The sequence below is a fragment of the Aptenodytes patagonicus genome, chromosome 1, assembly GCF_965638725.1.
Source record: "Aptenodytes patagonicus chromosome 1, bAptPat1.pri.cur, whole genome shotgun sequence".
Taxonomy (NCBI): Eukaryota; Metazoa; Chordata; class Aves; order Sphenisciformes; family Spheniscidae; genus Aptenodytes; species Aptenodytes patagonicus.
Genome location: NC_134949.1, coordinates 142,209,941 through 142,229,679, shown reverse-complemented (window position 1 = coordinate 142,229,679; position 19,739 = coordinate 142,209,941). Strand labels below are relative to the sequence as shown.

The 19,739-nt window shown below is 43.4% G+C and overlaps 1 protein-coding gene across 5 annotated transcripts in view; it reads right to left on the bottom strand.

The window, feature by feature from the left end:
* GPM6B (glycoprotein M6B) overlaps positions 1 to 19,739 on the bottom strand; it is a 111,539-nt gene that overhangs the window by 55,907 nt on the left and 35,893 nt on the right. For 3 of the 5 annotated variants that reach the window (XM_076357362.1, XM_076357395.1, XM_076357379.1), the window contains exon 1: positions 6,942 to 7,010. The exons of the other annotated variants lie outside the window; for them this stretch is intronic. In XM_076357362.1, the coding sequence (XP_076213477.1) occupies positions 6,942 to 6,981 (40 nt within the window). In that variant the 5' untranslated portion in view covers positions 6,982 to 7,010. Of the gene's footprint in view, positions 1 to 6,941; positions 7,011 to 19,739 lie in introns of those variants that run through there. 5 annotated transcript variants of the gene reach the window in all.

The window sequence follows — 19,739 nt, the reverse complement described above, 5'->3', positions numbered from 1 at the left end:
TCACAGCTACGAAGATTTTCATCTCAGCTCAGCAGTGTGACGGTTTTAAATGGCTTCTGCAACTTTGCACAGTATAGAAGATACATCTCAAGACTACTTGGCTGAGTTCTTCCCAGAAAAAAAAAGATTCTTCAGAAGTATCTCAAAACAAGAGACTTTGCCGTTCAGTGAACATCGCCCAGTACTCTTCCTCAAGTCACCTGCCACTTTAAAAAATAAGCGTAAGGACACCAATACGCAGAATGTGACAGGAAACCAAATTCTCTTACGTATCTCCTTCCAGCCTGGACCACACACCTAATCAATTCAGACTTTCTTTGACATTGATGGCCCAGAATTTCTATGGACCCGCAACAGAGTAGCACTGACACATCCGTGTTAAAAATTAAGGTATCTGAATTAATTAATTACTTCAGAATAGCAAGAAAGAAAACATCTAGAATAGAGAGCACAACATTTTCTGGAAGCCATATTTATTTTCTGCTGAAACATTTAAAGTTAGTTAATGCCAAGGAATTTTCCCTTTCTGACCTGTTGGGTTGGGAAGCATCTACAATACCATGTCTTTTTGCTCATCTTGAATCTCTCTGGCAACAGGTAATCAATATACTCGCCAACAACCATAGAGTAAATCAAAAGGCTTACAGAGGATTAGAACTGGATATCCCTGCTACTTCATGTGTTTAGCTCAAGCCCCGTGAAAATTTAACATTTAAACATGTTTTGAAACAAGTACTTACTTGGAAAAAGTCCTGGAGTTTGGCTGGGAGGAGACAGGTGTTTGAAATTGCTGCTATTTGTTTTTCTCAGCATTCAGGGACTAGTGCTATGAGACTGGATTCTTCTAAACTGGTCCTGGCAAAGGGTCTAGACTAGGGAAAGTAAAGCTGTACAGTACTTTAAACTTACTATTTTCGTTCACCAACACATTTTTACGCACATAATGAAAATCAATCCTGGGCATACCTCTTCACAGCTACTTACAACACGACAATCCTCAGACAGTTGCCAAGGAGTAACGTACACACACTCCCCTCCATTTCATGGCTGCAGGATAATATCCTGAACATGCAGCAGCTTGCTGCACTGGACTCCTGACCTCTAGTTGCTCACCAACTAGTTGCTGCTGTAGACTTCTAACCTCTACCAAGACCATCCCCTCTCCATTTCTTTGCGGTTGTCAGCAATCATACAGAAAGTACAATCATATAACAGAACGACAAACTCATGCTATACCATAGATATTGCACATACAACAAAGATTAATTTCACAAAATCATAGAATAATTTAGGTTGGGAGGGATTCTTGGTGGTTTCTAGTACAATGCCCTGGCCAAAGCAGGGTCAGTTACAGCAGATTGCTCATGGCTTTGTCCAGTTCCGTATTGAGTATCTCCAAGGATGGAGTGTCCACAGCCTCCCTGGGCAACCTCTTCCAGTGCTTAACCACCCTCACAGGGAAAAAAAGATTTCCTTGGATCTCATTGGAAAGTCCCGTGTTCCAGCTTGAGGACGTGGTTTCTCATCCTAACACCACGCACCTTCAAGGTGAGCCTGGCTTCTTCTCCAAACCCTTCCATTAGGGCACGAAAGACTATCCACCATGAAAAAAAAAATATACTCGCTGTCTCTCCCTCATTTAAAACATTTTAGCCAAATATGAAACTGATACAGTCTTCAAAGCTTTTGCAATCACACAATTTTTATGGAAGAGCTGAAAATATTTGTAAAAAAATACACTTTGAGAAGATACTTCAGAAAGAGCCCCGTTAAAGACCTTATTCTGCGTATTCACAAATTTCAAAAGAAAACTGACTAGGCAGTATTAAAGAAAAAGCAGAGAAGAGGGAGAAAAATTTCCTTTGTTAGTGCCAAAATCTTCAACTCTTTCAAAAAAAAGGAGATCACATCCTGTAGTTCTAAAAGCTGCTGCAAGAATCAACAAGGTATTTTCTCTTCCAGGAAGAAGAAAGTTAGTTTCCCATCAGGCGATCACGGCTAAAACAATTCATCCACATTGTGATTAAATGAAACTTTTAAAATGTACTCAAAAGCTACATTCATTCCTGTAAGGAAGAATGACCTCCCTCATAATGAACTCTGAGGCTGGCAGCCAGCTTACAGAGGTTTTATAATGACCAGTTTTGGCTTCGGAGTAGCTGGTAGCTTCATTTTGCATGTAGCATAGCAGATTTGGGGGCCTGCTGAGACATTGAAGAACCAGACTCAAAAGTCTGCAATTGGGGCTGGAAAATGTTATTTTTGTATTTAAGTAATATACTATAAACCTCAAATTTAGCTTTTATTTTAATTTTGTATCTTCAGACAAGCACTAAAACTGGATTACTGCAGGCAATCTTAAATGCTATATTTTAGTTTTAAATAAGTATGACATGAGAAGAAAGCTCCTTACATACTAAGGAACATGAGTTGGATCAAGGGACAGACAACACTCTTGAATGCAGTTTGCCTACTAAAATCCTAATCCATGTAAGAGCCAAAAGACATCCTACCTGCACCGGAGCAAAAGATTACCTGTGAAGGAAAGCTGAGGAAAAGCGAAGGTGACAGACAACAGGACCAAAGGGTTGTGCAGAATGGACCTGCTATGCAAGGCACGCAGCGGGGTTCCTCCACACCCCACCACTGCGTACCTCTACTCCCAGCACTGTCTCGCTGCTGGTAACACAACAAATTGAGCAATGAAAGAGGTATAGCTGCTGTACTAACAGCTGCAGTTGGTCCATCCTGGCCTAGACAAAGCAGCGGGACAACTTTTAGGTACCTGGCTGGATTTCAGTACTTTGAGCTAGGCAGTGAGGCTCTGCAGAAGACGGCTGTTGCATACAGACTGGCAGCCAGGCAGGGACCCAGAAGCATGATCACACTGCGTGACAAGAAGAAAACCTCGGCTCTAAGTTTTTTCAGATCTCAGGCGAGGACTTCTGCACACTCCAGACCCAGGTGCAGAGAACTCTGGCCAAGGAAAACTTCTTGTGAGCCTCTCTTCCAAAACCTGCTGGCCACGTGAAAAGAAGGCAACGGCTGGGGTGACAGCAGTGGAAGTCATTTATGTACACAGCAAGAACACATGCATGCGTGTGAGAGCACAGTCCATGTCTGGAGTTCCACCTCCGTGCCCTCCTCCTCACCAATGTTTTAGAAGAACACAGTGGCCATCAGTGCACGATGCCAGCTACCCAATCTCAGAAACCCACATTCATAGGAGACATGTAAACTCTCTTCTGCATCCCTCCCTGCCTTTGGTACAACATAGCTCAAGACTAGGAGGAGGGACTGAGCTTGCCCAGAGCTCCAGATTTAAACAGAAGAAAACTCCCCTGGTTCCCCTGCACAGAGATGGGGTGCCACAAGTTTTCTGAATTTAATTGGGAAGGGATTTTCACATTTGTAAATTCAGCCTTAGGTAGCTGAAGCCTCTTCTGGTGTGGGGTTTGGCCTGAAGTTACTGTACCTTCCAATAATACTGCCCCTGCTGCTACAGCACCAGTCTTTTTTTCAGATTTAATGTATCAGACACATTATTGCTGCATTAAATCAAAATAGAACATACAGAGCTCAGACGTATGCCTGCAAATACAATTAAATGTTAAGAGTCCAATAACCATCCTACAGATGGAAGCACAATTGGCAAAGTTGGGAAAGCAGTTTGCTAGTGAAAGATCTCTCTGAACCAAACCTCTGTCCCTTTGGGGTCAACATCAAACCAACAACCCTATTCCAGAGACCCTTTTAAAAGGATATGCCCATTTAATCTTAATTATCAAGAGGGCATTCCATTCATTCAAAAAGGATCAGAACCAAAAAAGCTTTGTTTGTATTCTAATACTCAATGCCTATTTTTGTGGGACTCCTGGCTAGAACAATAGAACCAAGCTAAGAACATAACAGGAGTAAACTGGGAGGGGGGACAACTGCAAGAATTCATACTGACCCATACAGTTTTCACACATTTTTCTCCAGCACACGTTATTGTCAGAGGCACGATGGTAGCACGGGAAGACATGCCCAAATTAGATTCTCTCTAGCTAGTGTAGTTACTAACCACAAGCCAAGTCACAAGGAGAGAGACGCAAGAACAAGCTGTACGAATTCAAGTACATGGGCATTTCATCTGAAATGAAGGGCAAAACACAATTTCACTGCAACCCCCATGAAACTGAATCTACTTTGACGAGCCTGAGTTGACACCCCTCAGTCTTGCCTGCATTTTCTCTACAGCCATATCCAGCAACAGGGATCGCCACAGCCCATCAGGCCTGCGGTCCTTCCCTCCACTGGCCTATATCTGCATCTGTGTTACTAGTAATAGAGCACAGTAATGGAGATCAGCAAAATACAGGCCATTTTCTTTCCCCTGTAATTTAAATCTACTTTTGGTCTGCAGCAGCAAGTGTGTGTTAAACACATAAGCACCGTAAAAGCCCTAAGACTTAGGCATGATGAACTCAAGGGAAGAATGGGATTCTGCACTAGCACAAAGTACAGTATGCAATTACAACGACTACAAATATTTTATGCAGAAGATTTATTGGCAAACCTCCGCAAGGCCTGTAATCCCTAGCACAATTTCCTGTTCTCTTATTAAAGAAGATAACCTTTTGCCAATTGTTTTTTATAAGACGACAGTAATTGCTCATGATAAAGAGCTTAATTAGAGAAAGATAAAGTATTTAATTGAAGAAAATGACAGCAAAATACATTCTGTGTAATTCTCAATTTTTGTAATACTTGATAAAATGAAAAAAAAGTCTTAAATTTAGCACAAGAAAGTATTTAACAAAACATAGGATGGGGATTGGAAAACACTTTCCAGCCAGCTGCAAATAGCTGGACAACAGCGTACACACATTCGACTTTCCCTTGGGTCGTTTGTGGGTTTCTTGTTGGAAATGGAAGTAACTGTGATATACACAGACTTCTAATGAAATATTGTAACAGAGCCCTTTGTTACCGTGTGACTGGGACACTGCATGACCGCGTGCTTCATTTTACTCAGAAATGAAGCCTGAGGAATTTTAATCAAACACAAACGCAACACAACATACAGCATGGCCAAAAGTAATCTAAGACATCTTGTCTTAGACAAATGCCATCCTAAAAAGTTAGCAGTTTCTATCCTTGAACAAAAGAACCCCCAAACCACACAACATGCGATAAACTGAGAGGCATAGAAAGATGAGGATTATGAAGCATGAAGGCAAGGATAGGCAACAACTGCTCCGTGCCTGTAGGTGCTCAGAGTTGCGACAGCAAGATGAGATAGGCTGGAGGAGGCAGGAAGCAGCAAGGAGGTATCTAGGTCTGAATTGCTCACACCCTCCCATCCCACAGCTCGTACACACCACTAAGTGTTGGCAGTTCCAAGACATCTAAACTGCAGAGGAAAGACCACCAGGAAATATGCAGACAGATGAAAAAAATATCCACCAAATGTTAAATGGACTTTGCACTGGCTTGACTTCTGCAAATACCAGCTCCTGGATCGATTTCTAGACACTTCTACCTATCAAAAGCAAAACATAGGCTTAAGAAACAGGGCACTAAACAGCACACCTCAGCCAGCGGTTAGGCGTGGATCCCAGTTCTGTGTCAGGTTGAGCTTTTCCTACCAAACCATACCGGTTTGCAGAGAGGTGCTGTCAGGAGCACACTTGCACAGAGCACCCTGGAGGGGGAGAAGTTGCAGTGGAGAGGCATCCCAAGCTCTCCCTCAACAAGGAAGACCAAGACGGATGCTTTGAACACAAACGTCTACCGGGCAGCCAGTGAAGCGACAGAATACAAACAAGTCACAGCTCGCCATGTTCTAGCCTGCCCCTTAATTACATGTAGACAGCACACACTAATGAAGCACCTAGGGTTTAATGCCTTTTCAGGTAGCACCAACTGCTGCTCCAGGGTAGCGAAACAGAGTAAAGCCGATCCACGTTTGGAAGCAGAAGCCCTAGGACTGAACAAAAACAAGCAAAGGAACCACGCTGTTCATTTGGCTGTAGGGAAAATTTTAAGGAAAAAACCTCCCTTCAAAACAAGAGAGGACAGTCAGGAACAGCAAAAAGCTAACTCATCCCAGAACAGGAGATGACATGCGTAAGGGCTCCTCACAGCTGATGACTACCTGCAGGGCTGGCAAAGAGAGTGAAACTGGCCTGACATGGGAAAGCACCAAACTTCAGGGAAGTAAAGTCAAAATTATGCAGCTGAGATCTGGTTTTCATTATTTAGATCCTGAATTGGCAAGGTGTGAAAGGACAAGAACAGACCTTAGACGTTTTGGACACTTAGGCCAGGCATGTGCATAGGCCTCATCAGCAATGTAATTTATGCAGTAGTTTATGCAATACTTAGTCACAAATAGAAATACCACCACGTTCACTATGCATCACTTATCTGGTAGACCGGAAAATTAATCTTAGGCACACCTAGAGGTAACAGAAGATGCAGACGAATGCCCCTTCCTGGGTCCCACTAAGAAGAGGTGCCTGCCCTGAAGCACTCATCACCCCATATCTAAGCAGGAGGGGTGCTGCTCCCCCAGGTCTGCCACTGCAAACCCCATGGGAGCCAGGAGCTCTCAGACGAGCAGCTGAGCCGAGAGCAACAAACATCCGGGTGCTGGTATGTGGCTTGTGTGCAGGGTCCACATCTGCCTCTGCCCAAAGGGAATAAGCATTTCATGGAAGCATTTTCTCCAGATGTAAAACTAGTTTCAAAAGCCAAAAAGAACCCAGAAATGCATCCCTTTGCTTGGCCTGGCCTCAGAGCCTAATGCGAGACACTCATGGCAAACCTGGGCTCATGCCAACAGCAGTTTGAACACGGAGATTTTTCCTCCTTTCCACAGCAACAGGCTTGAAAGGTTTACATTCATGATCCTAAGCATGCACGGATACAAAAAATGGAACGAGGAAACCAACCTTTAGGATAGTTATGGAAGGTGGCAGAAAGAATTGGCATCTCATCTGTCCTCCTGCACGGAGTCACCAGGTCTCTGGGAAAACGAACGGATAATCTAAGGTAACATGCAAGCCGTGAGACGACATGCATTTCGAGCACACGTACAGAAACAACACTTTCAAAGGACCAAATCCAAGCCCTGCTGAAGCCCAGGTGAGTCCTGTAAGGCTACTAACAGCTAATTTTGTGCACCTGTGAACAACTTCATGCTCTAGCAAGATTTTGATCTAAAACAAATAGAAGGAATCCTGCTCATCTCTGTGTGAAGTTTATCAGTAAGGGCAGGCAGTCATATAAAGGACAATATTGCATATGTGTCCAGCTAATGTTCATTCAGCTGCTTTCTTCTAATTAAATACATTTTGTGTTCATTGGAAACTATCCAGGAAACAAGTCATAGATAAGCACTGTTACTAGAAACCACAAGAACAAGATGCTTCTGAAATACAGGATAAACATGTCAAGGCCTTGTTATAGCACATGTGCATGCACATGTACACATATATGGAGAAATTATTTGTTTAGGGACTAATGAGAAATGGTAAATAATATCTACGGAGCACTCAGCTGGACCGAATGCTTTCCAATCCCCTCCTTTTCCTCCCCTCCAGCTGAAAATCTGTTCAGAGCAATTCACCGAGAGGGATCCCAGTTGAAAAAGCTCTCTCCTCTTTGTAGTGCATCCTTAAGTGCCACCCTTGCACTTGTTAAAAAGCTTTGCCAGCTCAGAGGCATACCAGCCAGCACAGGACAGCAACATCCTCGGTCTGCATGTGGCACTCTGTACATCAGCTGGGTAATGTATGGCCCAAACATGAAAAGCCAGTAGTGCAGAAATTACTTGCACCGTCTCCTACGCACCTGAAGAGTTTGCAAGCTGGGCTCCTGTGAATGCACCTCCACCGACAGGAACTTTGAAGCAAAGCTACAGGAGGTTGCAGAGAGTTTCACAAGACCCTGCTTGCCTAATTGGAAACAGAAGCGTATTTTTCTTAGCAACTGAAATCTCATGAGACACTGCTTTCTGAAGTACAAAGCACGTGTGCAGGGAAATACGAGGTCTGTCATATGACCTTCGTGTCTTTCATAATCATTTTTGGGGAAAAAAAAAATGCATCAGCCCTTGGCACATCAGGTGGCCTTTTTCTGACTAAAATGTGATGTCTGTTTTGTTTTAACAACTGAAAATTGTCATCTTTCCAAGCAACTGGTGGCATAATAATTTTTTGCAGTGTCCTTGTTGCTTGTATCTTAAGTCTCTACAGAGGTAAAGCAATGGCAGGTAAGTCTATGGAAGTATTAAATCCATTGCTATCCCCAACCCAAACCAGTTGACTTCATTTATACTTGCACTGAGCTTGGCTCTCCTCCTCATAAAGATTAAACCAGCATTTTAAATTAATATTATTTCCCACAATTTATACTGTGCTATTTGTCACAAGCACTACCAGATTTCTTTTTGAAACACTACCCTGCAAACTGCAAGTGGTTCAATGAAGTATTTTACTTGCACACAGCCCAGTCTTAGATTAAAACTTAATGGCCATACTCCTCCACTGTTCATATACTGTGTGCTGAGGCAATGCCTATCATAAAATGGCCCACACTTAAGCCAAAGGGAGAATAAAATAGCCATAAATTTAAATGATGTTCTAACTGTGCAGTTTAAGATGGGTTGTTTATGAGCCTTCACTGAAGAAATAGGCCATGGTTTTAAATACTGAAAAAAACAGAGATCTGCTTAAGAAACACATTTTCCTTATTTTAAGGTCAGCTTTTAAACATCTGCATCTGATAAACATTTTATTTCCATGGTACAGCATACAAAACACTAATGACAGATCCAGTTGCTATTTTAATTCACTTCAGGGCTTTAAAATATGGCCCTATTTTGATACAATAATACGTAGTCATGTTTGTTAGGAAGATCATTAGCAATGCTAAGGGAGTATTTCTATAGCTCTAAAGCAAGTATTGAAGCTCTTCAAAGCAGGTAAAACGTGTAATATTCTGGGCTGTTCATCTTCACATCGGCAAATAATATTTTTCAGTAGGCTACCATACAACTTAACCACTATCCACCCTTAGTTTAATCCTGTAGAGGCCAAAACTCTTGAACTCCTTGATACCTGTATCAATCTTTTCACTTTGGCCACCATGATCTATTGCCCTCATCACTGTAATTCCACTCTTCTGGAGCAGACAGCAAGTACAGCTGCAGTCCTGCAAGTCCTCCGACTTACTCCGGGGGAGGCTGACTCCCACAGATGGTGGGTAATAGACACCTCCACCTCAGATACTCTCAGCATCACTTCAGAAGACCAAACCACCCAGGAAGCAGAAGAGTAGTGGGAACATGCACTGACAAGGACCAAGAAGTTGGGCTGCCGAGAGATCACCGAGTGTTATTTGCACTTGCTCTTGTCATTGCCAGCGCCCCCCAAACCAACTGATGCTGCATTAATAGCACAGCCCTAGTCGGCTGCTGGGTCAAGAGTTAAACTTGCTCATAGGCAAATGGGTGTGTGAAAGGCCTTTACATCCTAGTGAGGTCTGTATGCACACATCTATGGGGACCAAAACACTGTGGACATCTGCTTGTTGAAACCATAAGGAAGACATGTCACTGTTCAACCATTTTAAGAGAGGAGGAGGTGAGCTATCTTCACTTCTTTACATTAACTTAGCACTTTTATAATGCAGCAAGTCAATACAGGACACAGAACATTACCATGTGCAAATGTGGCTCACACTGTTGAGTAATACCACTATTTTAAACCCTCTGCTGCTAAGCAACACTGACAGTATGGTTAGAACATTTTGGAAATACTGAATGCTTCAGTTCTTTCCCCCCCCCGTACAAAAGCTGCTCCCGCACTGTACATACATCCATCCAGAAGCTGTTCAAAGATGGCGCTTCAGTTGTTATCAGGCTGGTTCTCCATAGCGTTGCAAGGACACTGGTCATATTTGTGCAGAAGCAGCCCCTTAAGAGATGCACAAACCTGGCCCCTTGATTTGTATTTAGGCATCCCAAAGGCACCGCTCCCAGAAAGGCTCGGCAGTCAGCTGCTTGTGGCGGACACTCACAGCTAACAAAGAAACAAAAAAATGTTCAGTCCCCTTAATTCAAGAACAACATGGGCTGGGATCACCTCCAAATATCGTGCTTACCTGAACGCTCCAAAAAAGGGCAGTTTATGTCCCTTCTTTTAAGAGCCAGAAGGGTATTTGTGACCAGCACTACAACCCAAAGAGTAATGGCTGACTGCTAACGTGAAAAATTTCAAATGCTTGCAGAGCAACAGAGACAGAAGAGAGCATGGGGAAAGCACAACATTTAATGTCTTAGGAGGCAGCCAAGATATGGGAGGACTTTGGTGAAACTGCACTTACTACAGAGGAACACTTATTTTAAACCCTTCTATTTACCCACACTTCAGTAGGAGAAGGCGTGGAACCGAGCTTGGAGGGCTCTAGCCCAGGGGCTGCCAGCAGTTAGTCCCTTTAAATTGGTCTCACCACAGGAAGGACTTTGGCACTCCTTTCTTTACCAAGCAACCAGCGCAAAATGGCCTGGTGCCCATTAACTTGGTTTCCTCTTGGATGGACTGTTTCACAAGGTTTGTCTGTGTTTCCGCAGGCAGAAGCATACCTCTGAGATACACCTGATTAAGACACGTTGCCCAATTTTGACAGAACATACTTCAAACTTTTCATAAGCTTACTCCTCTCATTGTTATTCTAATTTATTCGAGAGTACTTCATTTTGCCACAGACTTTAGCAAGGTTACAAATATTCATGTCTCTCCAACTATTAATTTTATGGCATCTTTCACTTCATCGTATATTTACCTGTCTATTAACTTACATGGATGATTTCATTGCTAATCATTTCTACTAACAACCTTTTAGACATTTGTGACTTCAATATTGAAGATGTAGGTGGCTGGAAAGACTTGTTTGTCTTCCTCCCCCTTCCTGCGATCTAAAATTAAAATGTGACCAGGACAGCGTGCCTCACACATCCTATACTTCTTTGACAGATAGCACAGGTCTAGACCTAATTTCCACCCAAAAAGTGAATCACTGAAGAATGGCAAGGCAAATCTTCTCTTAAGTAGGCACATGTCCTGGTTTCGGCAGGGATAGAGTTAATTTCCTTCCTAGTAGCTGTTACAGTGCTGTGCTTTGGATTTAGGATGAGAACAATGTTGATAACACACCGAAGTTTTAGTTGTTGCTGAGCAGTGCTTACACCAGCCAAGGACTTTCCAGCTTCCCATGCTCTACCGACTGAGAAGGCTGCAGGTGCACAAGAAGGTGGGAGGGGGCACAGCCAAACTGGCCAAAGGGACATTCCATACCATGTGACGTCATGCTCAGTACATAAACTGGGGGAAAGCTGGCTGGGGGGGCCGCTGCTGGGGGACTGGCTGGGCATCGGTCGGCGGGTGGTGAGCAATTGCACTGTGCATCACTTGCTTTGTGTGGTGTTATTATTTTATTTCAATTATTAAACTGTTTTTATCTCAACCCATGAGTTTTTCTCACTTGTGCTCTTCCAATTCTCTCCCCCATCCCACCGGGGGCTAGGGGGGAGTGAGCGAGCAGCTGTGTGGTGCTCCGTTGCCGACTGAGGTTAAACCATGACAGCACACTACAGCCTCCTGGGGAGAGCGCGACATAAGATAGATGTAGAACCTAAATTCGGGTATCATAAAGGTACCATTATGTAAGATGCATTGGAAAAAAATGGTGTTTTTCTTCCTGTTGACTGATTTTTACTGGAACAGACCCTAATTTGGTAAAACAAGAACTATATTACTGTATGATTATGCTGTAGTTGAAAAAGGTCTTCCTACCTACAGAAAATGCATTTAAGATAACGTCTCTTTGGACTATTCTCTGCTTATTCCAAAATAAGGTCCAGCAGTCCACTCTCCATAATTAACACAGCCTGGTAATCCTAATCCCATCACATACGTCTCCCTGATCTGCAACATGACTATCTCAGTGATCAACTGCTGTGGAAGACATCGTTCAAACAGCGGCCTTCAGCCTGCAGTATTTAAAAGCCCTCTTCAGCTATCGAAAGGCAACTCTTTTCTCTCTTTTGATCACGACACACTGCAAAACAAGAGATTACAGCATGACTAATGAATCCCTGAATTCCCATCTGCCAACACAAGTCAGTCAGTGTTTTGCCCGCGCGCCCCCAACTACTTAGCGCTCCAAAGCGTCTGTTCAGCGCTGCACCTGATCCGCCTCAAAATGGGATGGCTGAGAACCGCAGCACATGCCACGCAACCAAAGTCTTCCTGGCAGGGCACCGGACACCTCTCGCTTGATTATGCTGTTAGACAAAAGGGTATTTTTGATAGCTTTCTTTTCTTTTGTTCCACCATCAAGTTTCATTGGCTGTAAAAAGACCACAAAAAGAGTTCATTTTCATTTCCACGTCCAGTATCAAGGTTTACTTTCACAACTGCTGGAGTATGAGACAGGCACAGATCATCATCTAGTATGTAATTTAATGATTTTCTTGCAAATTTTCTGTCCTCATTAGAAGTCTCTTCTTTACATTAAAACCCTCAATGGCAAAAAAAAAAATGCTTCTTTCTGGAGCATTTCCTGCCAAAGTTAAGGCAGGATGAAAAACTAAGCAATTAATTCAGATATGCTTAAAACAATGTACCTTCAAGGTCCAAACTACTGAAAGGGGGAGACAGAGTGGAAGTGAGGGAGCTCACTCTCCTCTGCCTATTTCAGTTGTCACTCAATGACCTGGTTTGTGAGCCCAGTAAGTCAAAATGATGCTCCATCTCCTATGTTCTATCAGTCTATCTTTTCCTCAGTCTACCAACAGTGGGTCACACCGAATCTGAAATCAAACACCGCTACAACTTTGCTGACAGGTAAAACCTAGAGCACAGATACTCAGTAAGGGTGGAATAAAAATCAACTAAAGGTAGCATAGAGGGGAATCCATTGCCATTTTGATGCAAGTTTGCTCCATCCAGTGAAATGCAGAAATGCAACCACCCTGCAGCTCTGGTGCATGAGGGTATTCTTGTTCTGCTGAGAAGCAACCATATGCTGTAAGCTGTCCTGATCAGCAAAAGTATTACTGCATTAGCACCTACAAGGCTCAATTAGGGAGAAGGCTCCTGCTGTGCTAGGCGTGTCGGAAATGAAGAAAGCAGACTGCTGTAATCCTAGACTGAATTCTCTGCTATACAGACAAGTTGCAGGAGCTGAACAAAAGAAACAGATGGGAGGGAATATCCCTCGACTAAAAGGATAAAGCAATAGTGAAATCAGGGCACATTTTATCAAAATCTGAGACTTCAGTCAGATGTTCGAGACCATGGCCAGCCTGATACTACCAAGGCAGGCACAGTCTGGAAAGGGTTGTTTAGCTAAGCATCACTTTTCCAGACAGGGAGCTCTTTCCACATGCACACGGCAGCACTATGAAGAACCAGAAAGTGTGTGCAAAAAAATGCACGATGAAAGTCAACAGAGTTGTCTGAGCAAGAATTCATATCCAGACCAAGCTGGTGTCAGAATACCTTGTTTGTTCACACACATAAAAAAGGAGAAATGCTTTAATCAATTTTTGTGCTTTTGGGAACGTGCTTAGTAACAATCCAGCAGCAGGTTAGCTCAGAGCAGGCAAACATCGGCATTGTACCACCATATATTGTTACCAAATCCCACTAGTGTATGCACAGGATACTGCAATTAGGAAAGGGGTTGGGTTTTTCCCCTCATCACTTCTTGTTCACAAGGACACAAAGGTCAAATGTGGCTTAAATAAGTAGCGACTGCTCAATGCTGACAGAGGAAAAGTCAATGGGAACACACCAGTCATACTGTCATGAAGACGCAAAGGACAGGGGAAAGACAATGGCAGTCATTCATTTTTTAAAATGACGTGTTGCAGCAAGACTTTTGGGCAGTGCTTTCCTTAACAGAAAGCAGCAAATATGATCAAATGCCCATCCACCCGCTTCTTTCACTTGATTTTCCAAACAGAACAAACAACAAATGTTAAGCAGCATCACCCATCCTTTACTTCTCCAAAAACTCTTCCAAGAGCACCTGGTTATAAAGAATGATACCTGGCCTCTCAATTTCTGATGCATCATAACCAAAGCTGTCACGGAAAAAGAAAACATTCTTCCTATGAAACTGGGAACAATTTGTTTCCATGGCAGCAAGGACAGTGATGAGCAGCTCTGGCAAATAGCTGGAGAATTATTAGGAGCACAACGTGGATCAGATGATTTACATACAACATAAATAGTGCAGGAGGTGATGAGAGCAAGCAATAGCCTTTGAAGTATGAGAATGATGGAGCCAATCATCAGATCTAGATTTCTGTCATTCCCTTTCATCCCCGTGCAGAGTCAGGAGAAAACTGTCAACGCAGATGGATAAACAGCACTGGAGGAGATACGATGGCATCTCTGAATCATAATGCTGTAATCCCAAAGTGGGCTTGCAACAGCTGACATCTGCGCAAGAACAGCAGTAATTTTAACAATTTTCAAAGTGAGGTGTAAACTTTGTTTAATCTACACTCTGCAACACCCTGTCAACTGTTACCTGAAACAGTCTGACAGACACTGTACTACTCTGTTTATGGAAGTTGCACATCTAAAACAACATCCACTCAAAACTCCTTTTCATCAGTGAAATGAGTGTTATTCATCCTCAGTTTTGAAGGAACTGACACAGAAGTTCAAGGCGACATGAACCCATGAGGAGAACCCAAGTCAGGCTCCCAGTCATCTGTCCTGAGCACAGGATTTCACTCCCTCCCTCCACCTGTTTGTCCATAAATGCCCTAAGGTGCTAGAGGATTCCACCTTAATACTGTCGTGTCTTGGCTCTTTACAGCCTTGAACTAGAAATTTGGTTCCAAAACTAACTGAACTAGACACATTGATTGTCAACCAGCTGCAACAGTATCTGAAACAGGACATGTGCTAAAAAAAACCCAAATCCCATAACTTTTAAAGTACAAAAAGTTGCACATCAGCTAAAAGTTTCTACACTGTGATAGAAGAGTAAACTCCCTGTAAAGTTTTTCTACATGGATTCACTTCATTTTGTTTATTATTAATACTGAAGATTGCTAGCAGGTGCATTTTGAGAGCAATATTGCTAACGCCATTATGACACTGCAACCTTGAAGGCACCTTGAAGACTGAGTAACATCACAGCTATGCCAGTGCTAATCCACTTAAGAAAATCAAGATGAAATTCCTCGCTTGACATTTCTGAGAACAAGGTGACAAAGTTTTAACAAACCTATCATTGAAAGTACTCTGTATAAGATGACTCAGAAAGTTTTCATGGAGATTATATCCAGTCTCCAGCATAGATTCTATCCATATAGCTTGATGCAAACACCTAACTGAAAAAATTAGGTGGAGCAAATTATTTTCTTCTGTGTGGAGCAACAAAACATTCTGCTGTTCGCTTCAGGTTCCTCAGCCCCACATTACACAACAAGAAACCTCCCCTCAACTAAGAAGCATGCCAGAGACAAGCTTTGAAAGAAGCTAGACCTGACATCTTCCTTTTCAGGGAATTATCTTTTGCAGCCATCAAGCAGTCTTGAAATTATAGCATGGGAAGATAAGAACAATGAGGGTGCATCCATCCCCCAGGAAATAAACACATCCATATGTATACACAGAGAAAAAATATCTATAGCATGATGTTTGTGGGAACATGGGAACAGGAATTTCGTGTTGCTTAAAAATATAAGTAATGATGCCCAGCTGTGTCAGAGCAATAGCCATCTAGCCCAGTATTCTGACTCAGAGAATGACAAAAGCAGATGCTATTTAGAAAGATCATGCGAGTCTGGCCATTTTTTGCAGCTTTTTCCCCTTATACTCCCTGAGGATTTGGAATTGCTATATTAAAGAAGCTAGTGAGTACTTGGAACTTACCACTGAAATTTTCCCTGAAATCCTGAATCCTTTCCTACCTGTAAATTACAGCCTTCCAAAATTAACCCTCGCTGTGGTACATGCTGCAGTGTTTGATCAACAGCAGTGCACAGATTTCAGTGACACAAAAAAGCCTCAAAACAAGACACAGCCAGGTATCTGCAACTCATTAATACGATTTTTCCTTTTATTATCTGTGTATTTCAAAGGGAGAAAAGCCCTCCTTTAAGTTAGTTCCATTCCTATTTGTTCATTTGGGAGCACTTAAAGTTGAATTCTATTAAAAATTACTGAAGCCAAGCCAATGTGCACTAGGGTTCCTGGCAGAAGAACGTAGGTGCCGCCTTTATTTCCTTTCTAAATGGCATGAAGGCCCTTTCCAGGAAAGAATATTTTTACATTTTACATTTTTACATTTCATTGCCCTATTTTAACCCACCAAGAGTTCCTCCTGAGTTCACACTCTTAGACCACGTTTCATTGCTTCCACAGTATCACAGCGCTACAAGGGACCAAGAGGCCGCCACCACCGTATCATGCAAAGTCAAGCTTAGTCACCTGAGTTTACCATAGCTCTGAAGCACCTGCCACCACCATGCTTAGGCTGAGTCACGAGCCAATAACAAACCCCAGGCCTTATTCTCTTGAAGACATTCGTGTAAAGTATGACTGCTGATTTCTGTGCAAAAAAGCCACATATTGAAGTTAAATTCCCACCCTTGCAGTCTGTGGAGAAGGTTGCCCACACAGCAAGCAAGCTGTTTAAAAGCTTATCCCTGCACCAGTTTGGTTTAGTGTCTAGCCAGGAAATGCTTCTGCCTCCCACTGCTCAAAGGACATCAGCGTTATTCAAGTTTAGCGAGAGCAGCCATTATTCTGGCTGAAAGCAACAAAACATCACCCTTTGAGTATACTAACTGCAGGAAGGCTTTGGGGTGAGAAGAAAAGCCCAGGGAAAAAACAAGTACATAAAGGGTATAGTTACCCTTCAATCCATGGCGAAAGGCCTTGCTTGGGACTGGATCCTAGTTAAAGGGCTGCATAAGTATGCTGTTACCTTTTTTAAGCTCAATATGGAAGCGTTGCGGCATTATTACAGTGCCATCAAACTATGATAAGCAAGTGACATGTGGCATTGGCTCCACAGAAACCTCTTCTAGTGGCAAGTGTTAGCTGAGTTTTGATGTACCTGGCAAGCCCAAGGAGGCAGGGTCTGAAACATTTAAATCTCAAACACTTAAAACACAAGCTTATAAAGCACTGCCTGCATTAGCCTGACGTAGCATACTTGCTCCAGATCAAGCGTACCCTGACACCCACTGCCGATGCCCTCCTTCACTGCACGCCTGAACAGACTTGGGCTAAAAGTGAAGCACAGAAGCAGCCAGAAGGAGTTAAGGATCACTTGACTTTGTCAGGGAAAGCTCCCTGGTTGCTGTTAGGCCAACGATGCCCTTGTGATTGAAACGGATTGGATTAAATTGAAGCACATCAGCCAAGAGGCCAGTCCCTTCGGGTTCTCTCCACAGCCAGAGCTGCCAGAGCATACCTGATACCGGCTGCCGTTTCCAAAGGGCTCTTCTACAAGCTCCCTCCTGCCACGGTTACCTAGAGAAAGCCTCCTCAGCTATGAGGCTAAAATTAGCTGGTAACATAGAAACACGTTCTCACTACCCACATCTCCAGATGTCAGATTAATTCAAGCATATTTAACCATATTCAAAATCTATGCATTGCCAGGAAAACAAGTGCTCTAATTTGTGCCTGTGAGAACTTCAACTGGCAAATCCAGAAGCGACACATAAGTGATAAACAGGTTAGATAGTGGAAATAATCATGCATTTAGCCTTGGCTGTAATTTGTCAATATAGGGCTTTTAGCAAGCAAAAAGCATTTGCACAGAGACCTAGAAAATGAAGCACTGCCAAAAAGATCAACTGCTAGAAGCAACACTGCCATCTCATGATTTTATTTCAAGTATCATGATAATCCAGTGCTTTTATCAGGGCTTCAGCTTCTCAACTGTTAAACCTCAGCTGTAAGTTGTTTAAAAAAAAACCCAACAAACAAAACAAAACCAAATTTTCTAGCCTCCATGTTTTCTGAGAAAAAGCCTGAGAATGTAACCTTTAACAATTCTCAAACAGGCAAAATTGAGGAACCCAAAGCACACAATTTAAAAACAAACTGTGTGCTTTTGGGTCATGACTTTCCGACAGACCAACCTTCTGCATCAGACCGCCGTTCTCATGAGCTAGGTAAGCGTAGCTGGAAACCCAGCAGATGAGTTTATGGACTGATTTGAGAAGGTCTGACCCTCTGCTCTACTGGCTCCAGAGCTCAACTGTTGGGCATCCAAGGGGGGAAAAAACCTCAAAGAGAAGAGCCTACACCTTCCTTGCACTACAACTGCCGGAAGGGACCAGCACATCCCAGAGCTCAGTAACATTTCGAGTTCCTAGCAAAAACTAAACACGCCTGATGGACAAACCACCCACAGACCCCCTCTCCCTCACTGACAATTTACTGGCAAAAGGGCTTTACAAACAGGCCGTGGTTTGGTGTTCACAAGCACGTGAAGAGTCATTTAAACCTGAAGCAAGAAGGCCTTTTGCTGTTCAGAGCAATGCCTTGCTCTTCAGCTGGAAAGGATGGAGGCACAACCTAGACACCAACTCCTCTCCGTGACGTTTCTCACCCTGGCTCCAGCTTCTCCCCACCATGCAAACACTCTCTATGCTCTCCCTGGCATGCAAACCCGCCGACATGGTTTCTTTGGCCCTGCAGGAGCAGGGAAAAGCCCTGTACCCACATCAATTCGAAGCATCATCCCAGCAATAAAAATGAGGTTTCTTACTAACGGCTCAAGGCCTCTCTTGATTTTATCCATTTTATTTCATCCACAACAGCTGGAAGGCTTCCAAGCAGCTTTAACTACCTGTGGCCTTCAATTATTTTGGAAGGGCAGGAAGAGGTTAAGCCAGACCACAGATACTGCCGAACCGAAGCAAGCAAGCCTCACCAAAGAGCACATGGGGCACAGCACCCCAAGTCCCTGGGTCAGTCCCTGCCTGACCCCGACTAGCCTGCAGTTGCAATCCAGAGCCAAAGCCGGCAGGAGCTGCACTGTGCTTTGAGGGTCAGGACAAGTTTCTCCCAGGCCACATCTGCTCATGGAGGCAACAAAATCGTAACAGTCAGCAGAGGAATGCGTGCAGCTTTGAGAGCTGTGCTCTTGGTGGTAGGTCTTGATTCAAAGGGCTCCCCACAACAGCAGATGCCCTAGAAGGGCTTTTTTCATTTCCACCCCGCAAACATCACTTACAAAGGAGAGATTTTCTGGACTATTAGGTTTCCGAAGGAGCAAACTTGAACGGCAGAGTTTGATATTTCTTTCCTTTGCAGAGGAGCACCAGTAGAGGCCACCACAAACCCAACTGAACAGGTTTTCAGTTGCACAGGCAGGTGCGTGGGCTCACCCCCACTGAGGGGAAAAGGGACTGGAGATGGGATCAGGGCTTCAGCTACATCTTGACCAGTGTTTGAACAAGACATCAAAATGAGCCTCATCACTGGCAGCCAGCAGAAGCTCTTCTTGTATTATTCACAGTTTTGTTTTTATTCCCTTCTTCAGTTTGAAACTCATTATTACATGCAGAAGTGTGCAACAGAAAAAAATGGTAAATACGACAGTATCTCCTGAGCATCATGCAAAATGCTAGGCATTCAGCAAAGAGAAACCCCAGTGAATCTTTACCAAGAGAGGCTGGGGTTAAGCTGTCATCC